Source organism: Amblyraja radiata, chromosome 9, assembly GCF_010909765.2.
Source record: "Amblyraja radiata isolate CabotCenter1 chromosome 9, sAmbRad1.1.pri, whole genome shotgun sequence".
Classification (NCBI taxonomy): domain Eukaryota; kingdom Metazoa; phylum Chordata; class Chondrichthyes; order Rajiformes; family Rajidae; genus Amblyraja; species Amblyraja radiata.
In genome coordinates, this window is record NC_045964.1 from 53,872,074 (window position 1) to 53,898,545 (window position 26,472).

The window sequence follows — 26,472 nt, forward strand, 5'->3', positions numbered from 1 at the left end:
GCTGCCCTGAGTGCACGTCCCACACGGAGCAGGTGTAGAGTAACACCACCACTGGTGCTGGCTCGAAGGGCCGAATGGCTTACTCCTACACCTATTGCCACTCCTAGATGCCTCCCCTGGCCAGACGTGGTCTTTGTTCTTCCAGCATCAATGGGCAGATGCTGGAACTTGAGCAGCAGCACAAGGTTCAAGAATGGCCAATGATGAAAGGCCATCACAACTCGTGCCGTAGACGGGAGCACAGCCACTGACCACTGACCACTCACTAATCCTACCCCCCCATCACCTCACCCACACTGCAGCAGATTAACCCTCCAACTCACACACGTCTTTGGATGTGGGAGGAAACCAGAGCCCATGAGAAGACCCACACAGTCACAGGGAGAACGTGCAGACTCCACACAGACAGGTGAGTGGGGAAGGAACCTGGGTGTGTGGAGCTGTGAGCAGCTGTAATGGGGATGTGGGATGCAGGGAGCACAGATACTGCTGTGATTCATGCTCACAGGTCCAGCAAGATGTTTCAGACCACTAGTACTGGAGATCCATCATCTCCAGGTCACCGCTCACCTTTGACCATGCGCCACTCCGCCCCTCTGTCTGATGTCATCCCCTTGCTCCCACGCCCCAAGCCCTTACCTGACAGTTCTGAGGCCTGAGTTTGTGAAGTCCTTTGATGCAGAACGCAAACAAGGAGAAGACGATGCACAGCAGTAGAGTGACGAAGGTGAAGAGGGTGATGGGTTGCATGGGTCCTGCGGAGAGAAACACCAGGTAGTACACATCCTCCACCTATCAGCCTCCAGCTCTCAGCCTCCACTCTACAGCCCCCAACTCTCCAACTTCGCACACACTCCCCTTTACTTCACACTGGGCCCCACAGAGAACGTCCCCATTCAATAGCTTCCGTTTCAACAAAACCCTTCATTAAAGCGCAGAAACTGGCCCTTTGGCCGACCAGTGACCGTCCCACACACTGACCCCACACTGACATCATCCCACGCTGACATCATCCCACACTGACATCATCCCACACACTGACCCCACACTGACATCATCCCACGCTGACTTCATCCCACGCTGACATCATCCCACACACTGACATCATCCCACTCTGACATCATCCCACACTCTGACATCATCCCACACTGACATCATCTCACACTGACATCATCCCACACTGACATCATCGCACACACTGACATCATCCCACACTGACATCATCCCACACACTGACCCCACACTGACATCATCCCACGCTGACATCATCCCACGCTGACATCATCCCACACACTGACATCATCCCACACTCTGACATCATCCCACACTCTGACATCATCCCACACACTGACATCATCCCACACACTGACATCATCCCACACACTGACATCATCCCACACACTGACATCATCCCACACACTGACATCATCCCACACACTGACATCATCCCACACACTGACATCATCCCACACTGACATCATCCCACACACTAGGGACAATTTACAATTTACAGAACCAAATCAATCAACAACATACAAACCTGTACATCACCTCACTCCCCCACCAATGTCCACCCTCCCCCCCTATCCTTACTCTGCCCCACCCCCACCCCGTCACCCCTCTGGCTGCAAGAAGTCAGTACATACTTCCCCCCCCCCCCGTGTCTACGTACCGAGGCGCAGCACTGAGAAGAAGAGAAGCCAGAACATGCAGAGGATGGGGGCGATGATGACCTGGCTGACGGCCGCTGAATGCAGCCGCTGGTTGAGTTTGGTGGGTAAACAGGCGTAGTAAATATTGTAGCGGTCCACCAGGTGTTTCAGTAACATGTACAACAGCCCTGGAAACAAGCAGGTAACAGGTAACCAGGGGAGAGGCTGGGGAGGGAGAAGGGGGAGGAGATGGGAACAGGGGGTGGGGTGAGAAAGACTGGGTGAGAGGAGGAAGTGATACCGGGAGTGGAGGGATCAGGAGGCGGGGAGATTTTACACGGCAACATTCATTGGTGGGTCAGCAGCAGAGAGAGTTAGCAGCTTCAAATTCATGGGCGTTAACATCTAGGAACACCTGTCCTGGGCACGGCACATGTATGACCTGTCCTAGACACGGCACATGTATGACCTGTCCTAGACACAGCACATGTATGACCTGTCCTGGACATGGCACACGGATGTGATCATGAAGAAGACACACCAGCACCTTGACTTTGTTAGAAATGTAAAAGATTTGGCACGTCAGTGAACACTCCACAAACGTCTACAGATGGACTGTAGAAAGTATCCTGACTGGTTCAACACAGTCTGGTACAGTAACTCCAACACACAGGAACGCAGGATGCTGTAGAGTGGGGACTCAGTGCCCTCCCCACCCCACCATCGCGAGCATCGACACCGGGCACTGCCTCAAGAAGGCGGCAACTACCATCCGGGATTCCCACTGTCCGGGCTGTGCCCACTTCTCTCTGCCACCAGCGGGCAGGAGGTGTAGAAGCCTCATGTCCCGCACCACCAGGTTTAGGAACAGACTTCCCTATATCCATCCCACACTTCTCTAATCTAGCACTGATCACAGATGCTTCACCTCTAGTCTGACAAACACCCTTCCATCATCACCTTCTGCTTCCTTCATGAAGCAATCCAAACTCCCAGAGCAGCCTATCAAAGGTGGCTGATCCATTTAAACTACGTCTAACGACCCCGCCCTCATCAACCTTCTTACTTACTTCATCAGCAACTCTGCATCATCTCCCGTGCACAGAACCATACTGACTCCCCCTCATTCTCCAGCTTCCCACAGTCACCTGGGATATATCTGATCACCACTATGATTTTATATATCGTCTCCTCTTAACCCATTTTAGAGCAAATAATCCAATTTGATCAGCTGCCTGTCCCTGTCCCTGACCCACACCGCCTCCTCCTTATAGACCAGAGCCTCAATCTCTCACCTATCCTCACCCCTACTTGCCTTTCATGTCTAACTTGAACTATCACTTTTATAAGCATCTCTTTCTAGACATCCCTTTGCTCACAAACAAACTATTCCCATCAACATTTGCAAGTTCTTGTCTAATACCATCAAAGTTGGCCTTGCCCCAATTTGTGAATCAGCCCTGTCGTTATCTATACATATTTTAAAGCTAATAGAACTGTGGTCACTGCTCCAAAAGCACCTGAGCCTCTGAAGCTAAAATGTCATGTACCTAAACCTCTGCATACTGAGAGGGATATGGACCAGACCAACTGCAGGCGTTTGGGTGGGACTAGTGTAGATGGGGTCTATGACAATAAACTCAACTTGACTTGAAGCATTTCAAATCCATGTTGACAGATTATTGTGTAGGAAGGAACAGTGGATGCCGGTTTACACCGAAGTTAGACACACAGTGCTGGAGTAACTCAGCGGGTCAGGCAGCATCTGTGGAGAACATGGACAGGCGACGTTTCACAGAGTGCTGGAGGAACTCAGTGGGTCAGGCAGCATCTGTGGAGTACATGGATACACGTTTCGGGTCGAGACACAGATAGCAAATGGAAGGGACATTTGGAAGAGAGAGGGGCAGATGATGTGCGTATCAGCTTTGAACACTGCCTTTGATGAGAAGGTGGGGACAGTACAGACATGCAGCAAACACGAGGCTGGTCACTCACCAAAGGGGACGATTATCGGGCAGGTGATGCTGTAAGTCATCACAACAGCAAATATACACATGGTCCAGGCATACTCCAACCCAAACTGGTACTCATAGGCCTGACTCTGGAGGGAGGGAGGGAGGGAGAGAGAGAGAGAGAGAGAGAAAGAGAGAGAGAGAGTGAGAAAAAAAAAAGAGGTTAGGGCTGGTGCAGGGGGGGGGGGGGGGGGGGGAGGAATAGGGTGGAGCAAAGATTGGTACGGACATTCTCCATATGTTCGCATCTTGCATCCCATACAATCTGTGGGCCTGAGCTACAGGGAGAGGTTGGGCAGCCGAGGACTTTAGTGCTTGGAGTGCAGGAGGCTGAGAGATAATCTTTTAGGAGGTAAAATCATGAGGGGAATAGATAAGACAATAGGCAATAAGTGCAGGAGTAGGCCATTCGGCCCATCGAGCCAGCACTGTCATTCAATGTGATCATGGCTGATCATCCACAATCAGTACCCCATTCCTGCCTTCTCCCCATATCCCCTGATTCCGCTATCTTTAAGAGCCCTATCTAACTCTCTCTTGAAAACATCCAGAGCATCGGCCTACACCGCCCTCTGAGGCAGAGAATTCCACAGACGCACAACTCTCTGTGAACCAAGAACCAGAGAACATAGGTTTAGGGTGATTGGGAAAGATTTAATTGGACAGTGATGGGTGGTGGGTGTCTGGAACAAGCTGCTTGACAATAACATTGTACAATAACAACATCCAACAGACATTTAGACAGGTACATGGATGGGACGGGTTTAGAGGGATATGGACCAAGCACAGGCAGTTGGGACATGTTGGTCAGTGTGGACTAGTTGGGCCGAAGGGCCTGTTTCTGTGCTGTGTGACAGCAATAACAGCTGGAGTCACTGGGTACACAGGACCTCCTGAAGATGTGGGCCCCGCTCCCGTGCAGCCCCCCTCCCGTGCAGCCCCGCTGCAGTGCAACTCGCTCCTGCTCCCTGTAACTCCCCCGGAGTTGCTCAGTTCCCCCCCACCCGTCAGAATCAGGGCCTTCACCTTCTTCACGTGTATCTGCTCAGCCTTTGACTTTGCAAAGACCAGGCGTGTGGCGTAGACCAGCAGCCCCGGGATACGCAGCAGCTCCATAGCCGTGCCGATCAAGCTCGACGTGATCACGTAATTCACAAAGAAGGCTCCGTTATCCGGGAGGAAGACGCACCTACAGGGAGACAGCAGTTACGGGGAGTGACACCTACAGGGAGAGGCACCCACAGGGAGTAGATGATCATGAGGTTCCAGGTGAACACATCCCAGGAGTGGGAGAGGTACAGGCTGGGGTCTAATAGAGGGGTTCTCGGGGCCGGTGCCATGATCGCATGGCGTGTTTGCATGATGGAGCCATGTTGGCGTGACGGAGCCGTGTTGGCATGACAGCCGTGTTGGTGTGACAGAGCCGCGTTGGCGTGACGGAGCCGTGTTGGCGTGACGGAGCCGTGTTGGCGTGACGGAGCCGTGTTGGCGTGACGGAGCCGTGTTGGCGTGACGGAGCCGTGTTGGCGTGACGGAGCCGTGTTGGCGTGACGGAGCCGTGTAGGCGTGACGGAGCCGTGTTGGCGTGATGGAACCGTATGGGTGTGACGGAGCCTTGTTTTGCGTGACGGTGCCGTGTTGGCGTGATGCAGTCAGTGACGGAGCCGAGTTGGCGTGACGCAGCCGCGTTGGCGTGACGGAGCCGTGTTGGCGTGACGCAGCCGTGTTGGCGTGACGGAGCCGTGTTGGCGTGACGCAGCCGTGTTGTCGTGACGCAGCCGTGTTGGCGTGACGCAGCCGTGTTGGCGTGACGCAGCCGTGTTGGCGTGACGCAGCCGTGTTGGCGTGACGCAGCCGTGTTGGCGTGATGCAGCCATTTGGCGTGACGCAGCCGTGTTGGCGTGACGCAGTCAGTGACGGACGGGCAACTCACTGGAACTTTATGTCGGCTTCATCCAGGAAGTGAGTGTCGAAGAGCCAGTGGAAGAAAACATCCAAGCTGCAACACAACAGGGTCAAGGGTCATGGGTCACGGCTACCTCTGGGGTCAGGGCACTGCCTCCGGGGGGGTCAGAGACATCCCCCCCCACACGTCAATCACCCCCCACACACGTCAATCACTCCCCCCCCACACGTCAATCACTCCCCCCCCCACACGTCAATCACCCCCCCCCCCACATGTCAATCACCCCCCCTACACTTTAGTCACCCCCCCCACACATCAATCACCCCCCCCCCCCCCCCCGTGTGGGGCAGTACCTGGTGAGGCCAAGCGAGGGCAGGATGATCACCATGAAGACCAGGAAGAAATAACACTTGTGCATCGTCACCTGGTTCTCAGTCGACCTGGAACAGCAGACAGTCAGTGGGGGTGGGGGAGAGTGGGGGGCGGGGAGGGAAGAGTGGGGGAGAGCGTGGGGGAGAGCGTGGGGGAGAGAGTGGGGGAGGGGAGAGATTGGGGGAGAGAGTGGGGATGTGAAGGGGGGAGAGCAGGGGTGGAAAGTGGGGAGGGAGAGAAGGGTGGGTGTGAGAGTGGGGGGGAGAGTGGGGGGGAGCACCCTACCCTCCTCCCCCTCACCCCACCCCCCCCCCCCCCCCCCCCCCCCCCCCCCCCCCCAGCAGGGCTACCTGGTCCAGTGACACTCGAAGAAGGCAGAGTAGTAGACGATGAACGGGAGCAGCACAGAGAACGTCCACAGGAGCAACGTCGGGAAAAACTGTGTCACGATCGGGTTCTGCAGCAGAGAGAGAGAGAGGGGGTCAGAGAGAGAGAGGGGGTTAGAAAGAGGGGAGGGGTGGGGGGGGTCACACAGAGAGGGATGGGGGGTCACACAGAGAGGGATGGGGGGGTCACACAGGAGGAGGCGGGAGGGTCACACAGGGAGGGTGGCCTGTTGCTGTCATGGCTGCCCGTACCTTCAGGCTCTCCACAGGGTTGGTGACGTTGAACTTGTCCATGGTGTTGACGATGATGGCCGGTGTGGTGAGGAAGAAGAGGAGCAGGAAGAGCAGGATGTTGAGGACAGCACAGCGGATCCACCAGGCGCTTCCCTGCACCGACAGGTTCTCCCTGATGTAGGAGCAGAGACATGACCACTAGACCAGGACCATCGACAGACCCGCGGCATTGCCTGACCGACCGGGATTTAAGGTGCTGTACACAACCAACATCATTCACCCACCCACCCACCTCCACAGATGCTGCCTGACCCGCTGAGTTACTCCAGCACTCTGTGAAACGTCACCTATCTATGTTCTCCACAGATGCTGCCCAGAGAACACCTTCACTGAACATTTTATGCTTTATTTCTCGACTTATTACTGATTAAATTTTTTTTAAATCTAAAGACTTTGAATTTAAAAAGAGCAGCTTCAACTGATGACGTCACAATGGCTCGGCTAGCAGTGATCAGCTTCACTTACGTTCGGGAACGGCTTGAGTGGGAGGACTACGCCTCCCGTGGGGGCGACGGGTAGGGAACGGGTGCGTTGAGGGAGCAGACCCAATGGGTCTTCACTTGGTCTAGTACATAACTAAAACTCTGATCTTGTACGTGTGTATATGTGTGTGTATATGTGTGTGTGTGTGTATGTGGTTGTCTTTACATTTTCACAAAAACACTATGTGGTAACGATAACATTTTTACATAATCTGATTTACATTTTTCCCTCTAGGCCAAGAACACCTTCACTGAACATTTTATGCTTTATTTCTCAACTTATTGTTGACTTTACTGATTAAAAGTGTAAAAGAATTAAAAGACTTTGAATTTAAAATGACCAGCTTCAACTGATGACGTCACAATGGCTCGGCTAGCAGTGATCAGCTTCACTGAAAGATTTCATCCTATATTTCACGTTATTCGCGATTAAAGCATTAAAAATGCCAACTTTCACAAGTTTTTACATATTCTGATTCACATTTTTCCCCTTTAGGCAGAGAACACCTTCACTGAACATTTTATGCTTTATTTCTCGACTTAATACTGATTAAAGTTTAAAAATATCAAAAGACTTGGTGGCTTGGTTCGGCAATTTGAGCGCCCTGGAAAGGAAAAGACTACAAAAAGTTGTAAACACTGCCCAGTCCATCATCGGCTCTGACCTTCCTTCCATCGAGGGGATTTATCGCAGTCGCTGCCTCAAAAAGGCTGGCAGTATCATCAAAGACCCACACCATCCTGGCCACACACTCATCTCCCTGCTACCTTCAGGTAGAAGGTACAGGAGCCTGAAGACTGCAACAACCAGGTTCAGGAATAGTTACTTCCCCTCAGCCATCAGGCTATTAAACCTGGCTCGGACAAAACTCTGATTATTACCAACCACTTTCTGTTATTTGCACTATCAGTTTATTTATTCATGTGTGTATATATTTATATCATGGTATATGGACACATTTATCTGTTTTGTAGTAAATGCCTACTATTTTCTGTGTGCTTAAGCAAAGCAAGAATTTCATTGTCCTACACAGGGACACATGACAATAAACTAACTTGAACTTGAACTTGAGACTTTGAATTTAAAACGACCAGCTTCAACTGATGACGTCACAATGGCTCGGCTAGCAGTGATCAGCTTCACTAAAGATTTCATTCTATATATCAAATTTTTCGTGATTAAAGCTTTAAAAATGCCAACCTTCACAAGATTTTTACTATTAAAATCATTCCTGCCAGCTTCCAACACACTTCGATACAATGTTGCGACACAGGAACACTCTGAACTTTTCACCTCACAGCAGGGGGAGGGCGAATTGCTATTGCAACACGCAGAGCAAGTGCAGTTGGAATTTTGTTTAAAGCCCATTGCTGAGGGAGGCAAGGGAGTGCTGGAATCTTACGTTTGGGAACGTCTTGAGTTGGAGGACCACGCCTCCTGTGGGGGTACGCTTTATCAATAAAGCTTTGTTTGTGTAATCAAGGAGGTGGGTTAGACCAGGAGTGTGGCACTGATGTGAAAGGTCATTGGTCATCCAAGCGGCCAGAGTTCAGGGTCGAGGGAAATCCTCACATCCGTGACGGGACTGGAAAAGCGACAAAGTGCTGGAGTAACTCAGTGTGTGCTGGGACTCCCTCATTGACTGTGTAGGAAGGAACTGCTGGCGCGGGTTTACACTGAAGATAGACACAAAGTGCTGGAGTAACACAGTGGGTGGGGCGGCATCTGTGGGGCACTCCGTCACCGAACCGACAGCTTGACCTGTGACCTACCAGATGATTTCGCTGAGTCCGGGGGCGTAGCGTACGTCCCAGCGGTACGACTTGACCACGGTGGTGATGCTGGACTGCTGCGGACGGTAGCGACATTGACTGTGCTCGTAATCCTTCACAATCCTGGCAGAGACAGCACAGCATGGACAACCAGTCAGTGGGCTAGCCCGAGGAAGAAGGCCAAATGGCCTTACTAATGCGTCATTGTATCTGGACTGGAAAACAAGACGGCTTCACCAAACATTAATGAAACACTGGGCAGATTGAGACCAAAACTCTCGGCCAAAGTGTTTGATGGATATCGGTCGGGTACAGTGTCATAGTCATCGAGTCACACTGCAGTGAAACAGGCCCTTCGGCCCAACTCATCCATGCCGACCAACATGCCCCATCTAAGCTAGTCCCATTTCCCCACATCTGCCCCATATCCCTCTAAACCTTTCCTATCCATGTACCCGTCCAAGTGCCTGCTAAATGCTGCTCTAGTCCCTGCCTCAACAACCTCCTCTGGCAGCTCCTTCCATCTACTCTGTGAACTATTTGTCCCTCAGGTTCCTATGAAATCTTTCCCCACTCACCTTATATCTTTATCCTTATCCTTGATTCCCCTACTCTGGGTAAAAGACTGTGCATCTACCCAATCTATTCCCCTCATGATTTTATACACTATAAGATCATCCCCATAGTCTCCTGCGCAAAATCTTTGTCGAGCTCAGGCCCTTGGATCCAGGCAACATCAATCTTCTCTGCTTTATTTCCAGCTTAATGACCTCCTTCCTACAGCAGGGTGACCAGGCTGACCCCAATACTGCAAATGTGTTGTGTAGACCCAAAACGTCACCTCTCCACGTTCTCTAGAAATGCTGCCTGACCCGCTGAGTTACTCCAGCACTCTGTGAAACTTCACCTATCCATGTTCTCCACAGATGCTGCCTGACCCGCTGAGTTACTCCAGCACTCTGTGAAACGTCACCTTCACCAATGAAGCCAATGTACCGAATGCCTTCTTTACCAACTATCTACCTGTTCTGCCACTTTCAGGGAATTGTTACCTACACTCCTTGACCCTCTGCTGTACCACACTCCCCATGGCCCTGCCATACGAGGTAATTCAAGAGCTCTCCCGAGTTTAAAAAAAAAAGTACGTAGAATGAACGTAGCAGGTACGTCGGAGCTCGGGACGTCTCTTAGCGGCTCATAACGCTAACGGCAGGTACTCGGGAAACGCGGTAAGCTCGTGAAGATTTTCCAACATGTTGAAAAATGTCCACGAGAGCCCCGAGTACCCACGAGTGGCTATTACTGTAATTCTCCAAATCAGGGGAAACTCTGGAGAACTCTTGAATTACCTCGTACAGTGGGACATGCCCTTTAGAATAAGGGGTCAGCCATTTAGAACTCAGATGAGGAAACACTTTTCACCCAGAGAGTTGTGAATCTGTGGAATTCTCTGCCACAGAAGGCAGTGGAGGCTGATTCATTGGATGTATTCAAGAGATAATTAAATAGAGCTCTTAGGGCTAGCCAAATCAATGGGATATGGGGAGATGGCAAGAACGGGGTACTGATTGTTGATGATCAGCCATGATCACAGTGAATGGCGGTGCTGGCTCAAAGGGCCGAATGGCCTCCTCCTGCACCTATTGTGTATGTTTCTATGTCTATGTATCTATGACGTCTCAAAAATGCAAGACCTCACACTTATCTGCATAAACTCCATGAACTATAGCCCATGAAGTTGGTGGTGTCAATTTTGCTAACCATCTGACCCATTTGAGTGTCATCTACAAACGGACTAATCATGCCGACTACATTCGTGTGTGTGTGTGTGTGTGCGTGTGCGTGTGTGTGTGTGGAAACTTTTAAAATCTTTCCCCTGCACGGAGAACCCGACCTTTTCCATGTCGGGTCTCCGTTGTCATTGGGGCTGCAACGTGGAGCGGCCTCCGGCAGCAACGACCTAGGGCTCCAGTCGCGGAGCTGCAGACCTATTCACCATCGTAGAGCTGGCCGAGTTTGGAGCGGGTGGAGCGGTGGTGGCGCGCTGCTGCGACCCGACCCCGGGGATTCGGAGGCTTACCGCAGGTCCGGTGGACAATGACACCGGGAGCCCGTGGGTCCCTGGTGGGAGACCACTTTTCGGGGCTTCCGCAACGGCGACTTCACCCGCCCGAGTCGCGGGGTCGAGGAGTACCTGGAGCGGGGCCTTACATCATCGCCCGGCGCGGCTTCAACGGCTGCGGGACTTTGCTAGCGCCCGCCGAGGGCTCCAACAACAAGACCCGGAGCAGGGCCTTGCATCACCCGGCGCAGCGTTAATGGCCGCGGGACAATTGCCATCGCCCGCCGGGGGCTTTGAATCTGACATCGGGAGGGGAATGGGGAGTGCAGGGGAGAGATAAATTTTTTTGCCTTCCATCACAGCGAGGAGGAGATGCGCTGCGATGGATGTCTGTGTAAATTGTGTTGTGTCTTGGGTCTTTTTTTCTTGTGTGTATGACTGCAGAAACAAAATTTCATTTGAGCCTCTATGAGGTTCAAGTGACAAATAAATTGTATTGTATATGGTATTGTGTATTGTGTGCTGGTTAGTGTGGTTGGTGCTGGTTAGTATGTGTTTGGTACTGGTTAGTATGCTAGCTATGCTGTATGGGGGGGCTAGTAGTTAGAGGAGTGGAGGCCACTAGTTAGAGGAGTGGGGGCCAGTAGTTAGAGGAGTGGGGGCCAGTGGTTAGGAGTGGGGGCCGGTAGTTAGAGGGGTGGGGGCCGGTAGTTAGAGGGGTGGGAGTCACTAGTTGGAGGAATGGGGGCCAGTGGTTAGGAGTGGGGATCACTAGTTAGAGGGGTGGGGGCCACTAGTTAGAGGAGTGGGGGCCAGTAGTTAGAGGGGTGGATAAGCTTTTCCCATTGAGAGTAGGGAAGATTCAAACAAGAGGACATGACTTCAGAATTAAGGGACAGAAGTTTAGGGGTAACATGAGGGGGAACTTCTTTACTCAGAGAGTGGTAGCTGTGTGGAATGAGCTTCCAGTGGAAGTGGTGGAGGCAGGTTCGATTCTACCATTTAAAAATAAATTGGATAGGTATATGGACGGGAAAGGAATGGAGGGTTATGGTCTGAGTGCAGGTAGATGGGACTAGGGGAGAATAAGTGTTCGGCACGGATTAGAAGGGCTGAGTTGGCCTGTTTCCGTGCTGTAATTGTTATATGGTTATATGGGTGGGGGCCGGTGGTTAGAGGGGTGGGGGCCGGTGGTTAGAGGGGTGGGGGCCGGTGGTTAGAGGGGTGGGGGCCGGTGGTTAGAGGGGTGGGGGCCGGTGGTTAGGGCCGTGAGTGGGGTCAGCACAGACACTGGACTGATGGGGTCAATCACTCACACAGCTGTCATCCGCTCGTCCTGGAAGGTGACAAAACTCATTCCCAGCCGCTTGAGGGAGATGCGATGGTGCTCAGCGTTGAACTCATCCGTCAGCTTCTCCTCCAGCTCACTGTAGTATTGCTCTGCATCCACCTGCACACACACAGTGAGTGAATGAAGCAGACACCGCGCACAAGGCTGCACCCTCCCCTGTGTGTCTGACACCAGCTGATACAGAGCTGAGGAACAAGCCAGTAGCGGACCCCCACCCCTCTAACCACCGGCCCCCACCCCTCTAACTATTGGCCCCCACCCCTCTAACTAGTGGCCCCCACCCCTCTAACTATTGGCCCCCACCCCTCTAACTATTGGCCCCCACCCCTCTAACTAGTGGCCCCCATCCCTCTAACTAGTGGCAACTAGTGGCCCCCACCCCTCTAACTAGTGACCCCCACCCCTCTAACTAGTGGCCCCCACCCCTCTAACTAGTGGCCCCCACCCCTCTAACTAGTGGCCCCCACCCCTCTAACTAGTGGCCCCCACCCCTCTAACTAGTGGCCCCCACCCCTCTAACCACTGGCCCCCACCCCTCTAACCACTGGCCCCCACCCCTCTAACCACCGGCCCCCACCCCTCTAACCACTGGCCCCCACCCCTCTAACTACTGCCCCCCACTCCTCTAACTAATGGCCCCCACTCCTCAAACCACTGCCCCCCACTCCTCTAACTAGTGGCCCTCACTCCTCTAACTAGTGGCCCCCACTCTGACCACCGGCCCCCACTCCTCAAACCACCGGCCCCACTCCAGCCCCACCTCACGAATCTCTGCATCGTAACACAGTACAGTATGGAGACAGGCTCTTCAACCACAATGACCAAATATGACCCCATGGCTAACTAATCCCCGCTGCCTGCACGTGATCCATACCCCTCCATTCCCTACATATCCATGTGCCAATCTAAAAGCCCCTTCAACACCATTATCTGCTTCCACCACCACCACCCCTGGCAGCTCGTTCCACGCCCCCACCACCCTGTGTGTGAAACACTTGCCCATCTCACCCTCACACTGCAAACTCTACTATTGGACATTTCCACCCTGGACAGAAGCTTCTGCCCATCTACCCAACCGATGCCTATTTAATCATCATTTTAATGCCTAAATCATATTTTCCTTCAACCTCCGGCATTCCAGAGAGAACATTCCAGTCTGTGCAACCTCTCCCTGTCGCTAACACCCCCTAATCCAAGCTTCATTCCTCTGAACCCTCTCCAAAGCCTCCACACCCTTCCAGAATGTTAGGAGCTGCTACCTCACAGTGCTAGTGACCCCGCCTCCATCCTGATTATGGGCGCTGTCTGTACGGAATTTATACATTCTCCCTGGAACCATGTGGGCTTTCTCCGGGTGCTCCAGTTTCCGGCCACACTCCAAAGACGTGCAGGTTTATAGGTTAATTGGCTTCTGTAAATTGCCCTAGTGTGTAGGATATGAAAGTGGGATAACATCGAACTGGTATATGGGTGATCACTGGACAGGGTCGACGCAGTGGGCCGAAGGGCCTGTTTTCATGCTGTATCTAAACTAAACTGTATTCAAAATGACGACAGGTCAAAATGACAAGGTAGACAGTCTGAACCTGTTTCCCAGGATGGAAACATCAAATAGGAATAGGGCAGAGGAATAGTAGATGGAATTTAATACAGAGAAGTGTGAGGTGTTGCATTTTGGGACGTCGAACAAGGGCAGGACCTACACAGTGAATGGCAGGCCTCTGGGTAATGTTGTAGAGCAGAGGGATCTAGGAGTACAGGTGCATGGTTTCTTGAAGGTCAAGTCGTAGGTAGATAAGGTGGTCATAAAGGCTTTTGGCACATTGACCTTCAACAATCAGAGTATTGAGTATAGAAGTTGGAAGGTCATGTTGCAGTTGTATAAGACGTTGGTAAGACCACATTTAGAATATTGTGTTCCGTTCTGGGCATCATGTTATAGGAAATATATTGTCAAGCTTGAAAGGGTTCAGAAAAGATTTACGAGGATGTTGCCAGGACTAGAGGGTGTGAGCTATAGGGAGAGGTTGAGTAGGCTGGGTCTCTATTCCATGGAGTGCAGGAGGATGAGGGGAGATCTTATAGAGGTGTACAAAATCATGAGAGGAATAGATCGGGAAGAAACACAGAATCTCGCCCAGAGTAGGGGAATCGAGGACCAGAGGACATAGGTTCAAGGTGAAGGGGAAAAGATTTAATGGGAATCTGAGGGGTAACTTTTTCACACAAAGGGTGGTGGGTGTATGGAACAAGCTGCCAGAGGAAGTAGTTGAGGCTGAGACTATCCCAATGTTTATGAAAAAGTTAGACAGGTACATGGATAGGACAGGTTTGGAGGGATATGGACCAAACGCAGGCAGGAGGGACTAGTGTAGCTAGGACATTGTTGGCCGGTGTGGGTAAGTTAGCCGAAGGGCCTGTTTCCACACTGTATCACTCTGACTCTGAATACTACTGGGCAGCTGTAAGGTAAGGTTTTAAGGAGATGTGTGGAGCAATTGCTTTTACACAGGGGGTGGAGAGTTGGTCTTGGCATTATGTTCGCCACAGACATTGTGGGCCGAAGGGCCTGTTCTTGTGCTGTACTGTTCTCTGTTCAACATAAGGTACAGGAGCCTGTAGAGCATCAGGCTGTTGAATCACGCTGCACAACTCTAACCACAAGCCTCCCTCAGCACCCAACTAGGAGCGGAAAAGGATGCAGAAAGTTGTGACCACTGCCCAGTCCATCACCAGCTATGACCTCCCCACCATCGAAGGGATCTATCGCAGTCGCTGCCACAAAAAGGCTGCCAACATCATCAAAGACCCACACCATCCTGGTCACACACTCATCTCTCCGCTGCCATCGGGAAGAAGGTACAGGAGCCTGAAATCTGGAACATCCAGGATCAGGAACAGCTTCTTCCCCACAGCCATCAGACTATTAAACACAACATCAAACAAACTCTGAACTATAACAGCCTATTGCACTTTATCTGTTTATTTATTGTGTATATATATGGTCTATGGTATATAGACTCACTGAACTTTTATCTCCTGTTCTGTATTATGTTTACATATTCTGTTGTGCTACAGCAAGCAAGAATTTCATTGTCCTATCTGGGACACAAGGCAATAAAACTCTCTTGACTCTTAACCTGTATTCACTTCGTAAATGTGGCACTGCGATGGTCTGGTTATTATTTATTGCGCTGTTACAGGTAAGAATGTCATTGTTCTGATCTCAATTGCAAACGGCAACTAAACACTCTTGACTTGCCAGTGCTTGCCCCATTACCTCCCAATCCTTTTCTATCCACATGCCTGTTCAAATGTCTTTTAAATGCATGTATCTAACTCAGCACGCATGTATCTAACTCAGCACGCATGTATCTAACTCAGCACGCATGTATCTAACTCAGCACGCATGTATCTAACTCAGCACGCATGTATCTAACACGGGTTGAATCTTCTGATGGCGGATCTGTATTCTGTTTAGTGATGCTGACCCCTTGACCAATCTCCTTGACTCTGTCCCTTTGACCAATGCCAGGCCTCTATAACCTTCGTCCCAACACCTTCCTATCTGGCCATGGTCAGATGATGGTCCACTGGCCAGTTGCCCTACTGTACCTCTCAACATCTCCCACACCACTCTCACTCACTCCCACCCTCTCCCTCTGCTGGCTCTGACCCACCTCTGACCCCCCCACCCATATCCTTTCCATCCATCAACATTGACCAATGTTAACGGGCCGATTTTCTATCCTGTGCACCTGTTCAAACCCACAGCAGTCACAACAGCAGATCCGGGCCAGAGGGTGCGTCTTAATCATGATCTTTCCTTCCTTCTGGGCTTTGGCTGTGAAATATAGACGGCCTTTCATTGCCTTTCGTCTAGGAGGAACAAAAGTTGTAAATACATGAGATCTGTGGCTGGGATCATGGTGATTAGTCCCCACAGGTTAGTGTTAGACCCACAGGTTAGTGTTAGACCCACAGGTTAGTGTTAGACCCACAGGTTAGTGTTAGACCCACAGGTTAGTGTTAGACCCACAGGTTAGTGTTAGACCCACAGGTTAGTGTTAGACCCACAGGTTAGTGTTAGTCCCCACAGGTTAGTGTTAGACCCACAGGTTAGTGTTAGTCCCCACAGGTTAGTGTTAGTCCCCACAGGTTAGTGTTAGACCCACAGGTTAGTGTTAGACCCACAGGTTAGTGTTAGTCCCACAGGTTAGTGTTAGACCCACAGGTTAGTGTTAGTCCCACAGGTTAGTGTTAGACCCACAGGTTAGTGTTAAACCCACAGGTTAGTGTTAGTCCCACAGGTTAGTGTTAGTCCCACAGGTTAGTGTTAGACCCACAGGTTAGTGTTAGACCCACAGGTTAGTGTTAGACCCACAGGTTAGTGTTAGACCCACAGGTTAGTGTTAGACCCACAGGTTAGTGTTAGACCCACAGGTTAGTGTTAGACCCACAGGTTAGTGTTAGACCCACAGGTTAGACCCCATCGTTTGTTGGCCATCTACTCCCATTTACAAACGGCAGTTTTTCCAAACACATTCCCTGATCCAACATCCCATTGCATTTAGTCACTGAGTCCAAGCACAAATCCATGGCAGGTTCCAACCGTACTGTCATCAGTACATTGATGGAAAGGACAGGCAGAACAAATCTCCCTCGTTACAGGTGGAGCCAGGAAATATTGGGCTCAGAGTGGCCAAGTGTGAAGCTGCCCTCGTACACACTCCTCGTGTACTTGCTCACCTCTCATTGTCGAGTTTCATCAGGGCACGCACATCGAAGCAGAACTGCACATCTGTCACCGTGCAGCTTGGGTAGGCCTCACTGCAAGACAGTGCATGCACAGTTAGAACCACGGTGCATGTACAGTTAGAACTAGACAGGTCCACCCGATGCTCAACATCACACATGCACGCGCACACACGCACACACACGCAGCCACAGACACACACAAATGCGCACACACACACACATACAGAGACAGGCACGTAGACACAGACACTCACATGCACAGACAGCCGCACACAGATACTCACACACACACACACAGACGCGCACACAGACACGCACACAGACGCACACACATACACACACGCACACATGCACACACACACATAGACACGCAGACGCACACACACACACAGACGCGCACACACATACACACACACGCACACAACCACAGACACACACACGCACAGACGCGCACACACAGACGCGCACACAGACGCGTGCACACAGACGCGCACACACACAGACGCGCGCACACAGACGCGCGCACACAGACGCGCGCACACAGACGCGCGCACACAGACGCGCGCACACAGACGCGCACACACAGACGCGCACACACAGACGCGCACACACAGACGCGCACACACAGACGCACACGCACACACACAGACGCGCACACACAGACGCGCACACACAGACGCGCACAGACGCGCACACACAGACGCGCACACACAGACGCGTGCACACACAGACGCGCGCACACACAGACGCGCACACACAGACGCGCGCACACAGACGCGCGCACACAGACGCGCGCACACAGACGCGCGCACACAGACAGAAACACACACATAGACGGACGCACACAGATGGATGCACACAGACGCACACACAGACGCGCACACAGACGCGCACACACGCATACGCGCGCACAGACGCGCACACGCACACACACAGACGCGCACACACGCACACACGCAGAAGCACACACGCAGAAGCACACACACACACACGCACACACACACACATTACTCACTGGAAGTGTTTGGCGAGGAGGCTCGTGTCTGTGATTTCCTTCGGGATTTGGGAGATCATCAATGTTCGTGCCACCTGGAGAAGAAAAAGCCCACAGCTGGATTAGATTAGAGCAGCTGTAAACTCACCCAAACCAAGCCCACTGGCCCAGGCCCACTGGCCCAGACACACGTCCCAGACACACGTCCCAGACACACGCCCCTGACACACGCCCCAGACAGGTCCTCACACAAAGCCGCATTGCCCAGACTGGCATCCACTGGACTTGGCTCTGGACGCCACAGTTTCGGAAGGGAACAAATACAGGAGTACAAACACCACAGTGAACCTTTGCAATGTATTCTTGTGGCCACAGCTGGAGAGTTCTGGCCTTCCCCAGGAGACCGCTGCTCTGAGGTAGCGCTAATCTCCACTGGGCAGATTAGGGCAGGGCCCAGAGCGCCAGGGTCAGGGGTCATTATAGGGAACATCTCTACAGGGGAAGGCAGTGACCAACAACAGTCAGAGCCCAGGGTAGGAATGACAAAGACTACAGGACGGAGATTTCAGGTGAAGGGCAAAGTGTGTTACACAGAGGGTGGTGGGTGCCCAGGACACTGCCAGCGGTGGGGGTGGAGGGAGATACTATGGTGGTGTTTGAGGCTTTTCTACGGGTTGATGGACATGCAGGGAGTGGAGATAAGGATCAGGTGCAGGTTGACACGTGATGGTCACGGACATTGAGAGTCGCGGGGCCTGTGACTGCGTGTACTGTTCCGTGTTGTATGGTTTATGCATGTTGAGAGCAGGTGTGGTTTGTGGGTGTGGTCGGCCCTGCCCGTCTGCTTCCCTCTCACCTTCTCATTCTCTTTGTAATCGAGCTGCAGCGAGTGGTGGCCCATACAGATCACGGTCACCACAAAGTAGAGCAGGGCAAAGATACTGTGCAGCCACAGCAAGCGGTCACTGCAACATGGAGAGAGAGAGAGAGAGGGGGGCTCAGCAACTGGGACATGGGGGGGTGGGGGGGGCACTGGGGCAGGGGGGCACCGGCGCAGGGGGAGCACCGGGGCAGGGGGAGGGGGGGGGGGGGCGGACATGGACAGTCTGTCGGTCGGTCACTCACTCTGCAGGGACGTTGGCGATGGTTGTTCGTCCGAAGTGCTGGGGGCTGTCACCTGGAGCAGGAACCATGCCGTCAGTGAGACCCTCGCAGCAGAGACTCACCCACCCCACCTCCCTCCTACGCACCCACCCTCCCAAACCCCCCCCCCCCACACCACCCCTCTCTCCCCCTCTCCCATCCCCCACACCCCTGTACCCCCCCTCACCCAGCAGGTCCCCGGAGAAGTTGACGGGAAGGATGATGGCGATGGAGAAGACACAGACCACACTCAGCAACACCAGGATGTGTCTCTGGAACGACAGGTAGATGATGGCGTCCAGCCCACACTTGTACTGGATCTCATCATCCCTGCAAGACAAGGCCCAGCTCACTTCCTCATCACGCTCCCCCACCCCCCGCCTGTACCCCCACCCCCCCCACCGCCCCTCCCCCCCCCACACTTGTACTGGATCACATCATCCCTGTAACACAAGACTCAGTAGGCTGTGGGCCGAGGAGCTTTGTCGTTCAGGTTCGTGACCCAACTCACGGAACTACCAGAATTTTGAACATATTGTGTACAAATATTATATAAATCATACCTGAAACTCATCAAGAACAAAACCTGCACATTTTTTTAAAATATGGGAAAAACTTCCAATTTTCCGAGTAGTAATTGTCCAAACAATGCACGTTTGACATTGAGGTCGGACACAAATTTGTGTTATGGTCGCTAGGCAGCGAGGACCCTGGGATCATGGCTGCCTCCTAATAACATCAAAACAATAGCAAGGTTTCCAAGGAATAAAGGTAATGCTAACCTTGCTGATCATTTTGTTTTTCAATTGATATTTATCTTTAGTGTTTTCTGAGCCATTCGTAACTGTCACTGTATGTCATGTTGTCACTTGTGGGCGGAGCACCAAGGCAAATTCCTTGTATGTGAATACTTGGCCAATAAACTTACTTACTTTATAAAGTTATGATGTGAACTGTTAACTAAAAATGATAAATAACAAATGTACAGCTAGGTTTATGATTAGGGTTAGGGTCAGGGTCAGGGTCAGGGTCAGGGTCAGGGTCAGGGTCAGAGTCAGAGTCAGAGTCAGCCGGTCTTGTCTTTAGGCTGATGGATGCTGTGGAGGATTGGTCGGGCTGTGGGTCCGCCGGTGGGTGGGAGAGTGGCCAGGCCACCGGTGGATGCTGCGAAGGGTCGATCGGGATGTCGGTAGGCCTGTGGATGCTGTAAAGGTGCCTTAGCCTTCCCCCAGCCTGGCACTGCCCCAGTCCCACTATGGCCGTGACCCCCACTCTGCACACTAGCAGTCAGTGGGGTTCAGTAAACGGGGGAACCCAGAAGAACTGCCCTCACCCATTAATTAGGCTGGTTCAGGAGCCGGACCTCTGCGGCAGTCTCATTCACAAAACACACACAATTTAGTTAATTACTAGACTAAGTGGGACCTGTTGGGTCCCATGTTCACATGGGAGGGCTGGTCCCCCAACGCAATATTCCACCTCTCCACCAATTCCAATATTGGTGGCCAGTGAGGAGGGGGCTTTCTGGAGCACTAGTATGGGTGTTGTGGGCTGAAGGGACTGGTTTCCAGAGGGCTAGTATGGATATTGTGAGCCAAATAGATTCTTGGGGTGGTAGCTCAGTCACTCAAGCTTGATGTGCTGGCAGCTCACTCACGGCTGGTGGGCTGGCAGTTGACTCACGGCTATTCCTTGAAATTCCATTTCAAGCAGGGTGCAAGGCCATCAAATTCAAATGCAGTTTCCTACTATTTCAAGCAGGGTGCAAGGTCATCAAATTCAAGTGCAGTTTCTTACCACTTCAAGCAGGGTGCAAGGACACCAAATTCAGGTGCAGTTTCCTACCACTTCAAGCAGGGTGCAAGGCCACCAAATTCAAGTGCAGTTTCCTACCACTTCAAGCAGGGTGCAAGGCCACCAAACTCAAGTGCAGTTTCCGACCACTTCAAGCAGGGTGCAAGGCCACCAAATTCAAGTGCAGTTTCATACCACTTCAAGCAGGGTGCAAGGCCACCAAATTCAAGTGCAGTTTCAAGCCACTTCAAGCAGGGTGCAAGGCCACCAAATTCAAGTGCAGTTTCATGCCACTTCAAGCAGGGTGCAAGGCCACCAAATTCAAGTGCAGTTTCATGCCACTTCAAGCAGGGTGCAAGGCCACCAAATTCAAGTGCAGTTTCATGCCACCAGGCAGGGTGCAAGGCCACCAAATTCAAGTGCAGTTTCATGCCATTTCAAGCAGGGTGCAAGGCCACCAAATTCAAGTGCAGTTTCATACCACTTCAAGCAGGGTGCAAGGCCACCAAATTCAAGTGCAGTTTCATATCACTTCAAGCAGGGTGCAAGGCCACCAAATTCAAGTGCAGTTTCGTACCACTTCAAGCAGGGTGCAAGGCCACCAAATTCAAGTGCAGTTTCGTACCACTTCAAGCAGGGTACAAGGCCACCAAATTCAAGTGCAGTTTCATATCACTTCAAGCAGGGTGCAAGGCCACCACATTCAAGTGTAGTTTCTTACCACTTCAAGCAGTGTGCAAGGCCACCAAATTCAAATGCAGTTTCACACCATTTCGTGCAGGGTGCAAGGCCCCCAAATTCAAATGCAGTTTCATATCATTTCATGCAGGGTGCAAGGCTACCACATTCAATTGCAGTTTCATACCATTTCAAGCAGGGTGAAACCACCATAAAACCACCATAAAACACCACATAAACATCACATAAACACCACACTCACAGTTCAGTAGACATTCAGTGTGTTCAGTTGATTCACAGCTCAGACAGTCGTGACCTCTCCCTCCCCCATCTTGCAGAGACTGAGCCACACCCACACTTCCGGGTTTTATAATCCCTCACCCCCTCCCACCAGAAGGGGCGTGGCCTTCATGGCATGATTGACAGGAGAGAGATTCTCAACATTTTTTAAACACTAATAACACTTTTGTTTTTCATTGATGGCAAGAATCCTCTGCACCTGATGAGCGGAGGAGGACTGAGTAAGATACCCGTAAATCACAGCCGTAAGTGGTAGTGTTTTATCTAAAATCAATATACAATGCAAACAGGAAGTTGTCAAGTTTAGACTTTTAATCATTTGCCATTTCAAACCAACCACCACCAACCATTTGCTGTGCTCTATTTCAAACCAACCACCACCAACCATTTGCTGTGCTTTATTTCAACCAACCACCACCAACCATTTGCTGTGCTTTATTCCAAACGAAACACATTTTCATTTTCAAACCACATTAAGGGCACTCAAGGTCAGTAAAACAACACTCACAGTTTAGTAGACATATGTTCAGTGTTATTCACAGCTCAGACTGAGAGACGTGACCTTCTCGCTCCCCCATCTTGCAGAGACTGACTGAGACACTCAACACTTCCGGGTTTTAAAGTCCCTCCGGAAGGGGTGTGGCTTTCAGGAGAGAGAATCTCAACATTTTTTAAACACTAATAATTCTTTTATTTTTCATCGATGGGAAAAATCCTCTTGTCCTGCACAGCAGAGAGGGACTCTGAGTAAGATGGCCAAAATTCACAGCCGTAAGTGGCAGCGTTTTTTTCTAAAATCAATATACAGAACAAGATACAAGATACATTTATTTGTCACATGTGCCAGTTGGCACAATGAAATGTGATCACCATACAGCCAAACAATAAAATAAAGAACACAACACATGATAGAGTTCAACATAAAACATCCCCACACAGCAGAATCAAAAGTTTCCCACTGTGAGGGAAGGCAACAAAGTCAGTCATCTTCCTCTGATCTTCCTCTGTTGTGCACCCGTGGCCGGGGCCTCTGGAGCCCTCCGCAGTCGCCGCTAGGGGCAGCCCGCCGCTCAGGCCCGCTCGCCGGGATGTTGGCACTCCGACGTCGGAATGGGAGGCCAACTTCAGCGGCGTGGACCTCCAAATCGGCCGCTTCCCACCAGAGTCCGCAGCTCCCGACGTCCCCAGGCCGCGCCGAGCGGAGATTCAACGCTGGCGGCCCTCGGCAAAGGGTCCCAGGACGCACTATGTCGGTCAGTGCCGCCCGCGCTGGAAGCTCTCCCAAACCACAGCTCAGCGATGTTGGAGCAGCGGGCCCAACGCACAGGAGCTTCAAACGGCGATCCAGGTAGGTATCGCCCGCTCCGCGGCAAATCCTGCGCCGCGCCGCCGCTGCCGAATCTCTGGTCCGGTCCCCGGTCTCCGGTAGGAAAGGCCACTCCAATCCATATGGTAGGCCGCGAGGTGGGGGGCGAGGACGCGACACGGAGAAATAATCGCGTCCTCGCCAGGAAGCGACTGGGAAACAGTTTCCCCCTTACTCCTCCCCCCTCCCCCACATAGAAAAACTAAAGAATCCCCAAAACAAAAGTGTTTAGACAAACTTAAATTAAAAAAAGATAGGAAAAAACAGACAGGCTGTAGGCAGAGGCTCCTTCATTGCAGCGCCCCACGGTGGGATTGGTCACAGGAAGTGGTCAAGATCAGACTTTTAGTGATAGATATTATTTTTATATAATATAATTATACATAATTATATATGATTACAGTCATATTCACAAGTCATATATATATATAGATGGTATAATAATATATGGTTTAAATCGACTGCAACAGGGAATTAGGCTCCCATGGTGTAATATGGGCATTCGACTAGATGGCGCTCACTTTTTCGATCTCATTTTCTAATTAGTTTAATCAATTAATGTGCAACCTTTTGGAACTGATGAGTAATGACTTCCTTCTCAATTATATTTTATCTAAATATGTGCAAAATTTAATGTAGTTCCGAGACATGGGTCACGAAAGTTAAATTCTAGACACATTTTTGATGCTCGGCCCACAGCCGACAACCCACTGCTTGATCACCACCCCCCCCCCCCCCCCTCCCCCCAGCTCCACCCTCACCCCCACCCCTCCCCTGCTTATATCAGAACTGCAGTGAGATCAAAAGGATGAAGCAATGAAAGGTAAACTTACCGCATGTGGTAAAGTGTGGTCAACCAAGAACAAAACCCCTGCAGACAGAACAAAGCAACGCTCAGAAATCCACAACTCAAAGTGAAGACACTGCTCAGGTAGTTCAGCAACGATGAAATGATTGTAAAGGAGTCTCACATTCACTGGCGTGACCTGGTCAAAGTTCCCGGGACAGATGGGGTCACACCTGGGATATAGGGATCTCTGGGATGGAGGAATGGGACAGGTGTAGGCAGCTGGGATGGCCAATCCCCCTGGACTGGGACAGGTGGGTTCACACCTGGGATATAGGGATCTCTGGGATATAGACTTGCACTTGGCCAAGGAATGGGACAGGTGTAGGCAACAGGGATCATCAATCCCCCTGGACTGGTACAGGCGAGGGCAGAGGCAGGAGATTGATCTGCACCAGCACGCTGCACCAGCACACTGCACCAGCACACTGCACCAGCACACTGCACCAGCACACTGCACCAGCACACTGCACCAGCAGACTTCACCAGCACACCAGCAAGGACAGACGGCAGGACATTTTGAAGGAGATTCAAAACGATTTTCGGTACATGAAGGAAAATGTCTGACAGTAGACAGGATGTTGATGAAGGGTTTGGGCATGTTGTGCTTTATCTGTCAGGGCACTGAGTACTGAAGATGAGATGTTAGGTTGCAAGCATTAGGGTTGGGGAGGTCCCTCTTGTAGTTTACGTTCAGTTTAAGTCACCATGCCACAGGAAAGATGCTACTGAAGCTGCAAAGAGTGCCGTGAGAATATCGGGAGGACTTGAGGACCTGAGCTACAGGGGGAGGTTGAGTAGGCTGGGACTCTATTCCTTGGAGCGCAGGAGGCTGAAGGGTGATCTTATAGAGGTGTACAACATCTTCAGGGGCACAGATGGAGTGAATGCAGTCTTTTACCCACACTAGGGGATTCATGAACCAGAGAGCATGGGTTTAAGTTGAGGAGGCAACAATTTCACACAGAGGGCGGTGAGTAGATGGAATGAGTTCCAGAAAGAGTGCTTGAGACTGGACCAATAACAATATTTGAAGCCATTTGGACAGTTACATGAACAGTAAAGTTATGAGACACGGGCCAAGCATCTTTATCGGCATGGACAAGGTGGGCCGAAGGGCCTGTTCCTTGCTGTTAGACTGATTCTATCACCTTGTCTCATCTGGGCTGCTTGCAGTCTTGCCACAATGCATCAGAGCTGGCATTGAACCGCCAGTCATTGTCAGTGCGCTGGTGCAGTCTGCTGGTGCAGTGTGCTGGTGCAGTGTGCTGGGATGGTGCAGTGTGCTGGGATGGTGCAGTGTACTGGGATGGTGCAGTGTACTGGGATGGTGCAGTGTACTGGGATGGTGCAGTGTGCTGGGATGGTGCAGTGTGCTGGGATGGTGCAGTGTGCTGGGATGGTGCAGTGTTCTGGGATGGTGCAGTGTGCTGGGATGGTGCAGTGTGCTGGGATGGTGCAGTGTGCTGGGATGGTGCAGTGTGCTGGGATGGTGCAGTGTGCTGGGATGGTGTAGTGTGCTGGGATGGTGCAGTGTGCTGGGATGGTGCAGTGTGCTGGGATGGTGCAGTGTGCTGGGATGGTGCAGTGTGCTGGGATGGTGCAGTGTGCTGGGATGGTGCAGTGTGCTGGGATGGTGCAGTGTGCTGGGATGGTGCAGTGTGCTGGGATGGTGCAGTGTGCTGGGATGGTGCAGTGTGCTGGGATGGTGCAGTGTGCTGGTGCAGTGTGCTGGTGCAGTCTGCTGGTTGCAGTGTGTTGCTGCAGTGGAAACAAGCCCTTCAGCCCAACTCATCCATGCTACCCAACATTCCCCATCTATGCTGCTCCCATTTCCCACAGTTGCTCCATATCCTTCAAAACCTTTCTGATCCATGTGCCTGGCCAAATGTCCTTTAAACGTTGCAGCATGGAGCCACATCACAGTCCCAGCATGGAGCCACATCACAGCCAGCAGCATGGAGCCACATTACAGTCCCAGCATGGAGCCACATCATAGTCCCCAGCATGGAGTGATCACACAGCTCCAGCATGGAGTCACATCACAGCCCCAGCATGGAGCCACCACACTGCCCCAGTTCCTACAACACTGTCCACACCAACCATCAAATACCCATTGATATTAATCCTCCCGTAATCCCATTTCATTTTGCCCAAATTCTCCACAGCTCCCCCTAGATCCCACCCCTCACTAGCTGCCCTTTGCAGGGACCCCTTGAAGGGGCCCTTTGCTGGGGCCCAGGTAACCCAGCAGCTCTCACTGGGCCTTCACAGGGATTACGTGCAAACTCCACAGAGT

At 51.7% G+C, this 26,472-nt stretch overlaps 1 protein-coding gene across 6 annotated transcripts in view; it reads right to left on the reverse strand.

Moving 5' to 3' along the window:
* Positions 1–26,472, reverse strand: part of tmem63c (transmembrane protein 63C) — an 88,887-nt gene that overhangs the window by 5,250 nt on the left and 57,165 nt on the right. For all 6 annotated transcript variants that reach the window (XM_033027448.1, XM_033027446.1, XM_033027445.1 and 3 more), the window contains 17 exons: positions 24,160–24,197; positions 19,376–19,518; positions 19,171–19,222; positions 18,902–19,010; positions 18,067–18,140; positions 17,043–17,123; positions 16,052–16,172; positions 12,259–12,392; positions 8,881–9,003; positions 6,584–6,737; positions 6,296–6,402; positions 5,927–6,013; positions 5,601–5,666; positions 4,694–4,856; positions 3,651–3,756; positions 1,673–1,840; positions 640–755 (listed from right to left, as the gene is read on the reverse strand). In XM_033027448.1, coding sequence (XP_032883339.1) covers positions 640–755; positions 1,673–1,840; positions 3,651–3,756; positions 4,694–4,856; positions 5,601–5,666; positions 5,927–6,013; positions 6,296–6,402; positions 6,584–6,737; positions 8,881–9,003; positions 12,259–12,392; positions 16,052–16,172; positions 17,043–17,123; positions 18,067–18,140; positions 18,902–19,010; positions 19,171–19,222; positions 19,376–19,518; positions 24,160–24,197 — 1,842 coding nt within the window. The remainder of the gene's footprint in view (positions 1–639; positions 756–1,672; positions 1,841–3,650; positions 3,757–4,693; positions 4,857–5,600; positions 5,667–5,926; positions 6,014–6,295; positions 6,403–6,583; positions 6,738–8,880; positions 9,004–12,258; positions 12,393–16,051; positions 16,173–17,042; positions 17,124–18,066; positions 18,141–18,901; positions 19,011–19,170; positions 19,223–19,375; positions 19,519–24,159; positions 24,198–26,472) is intronic.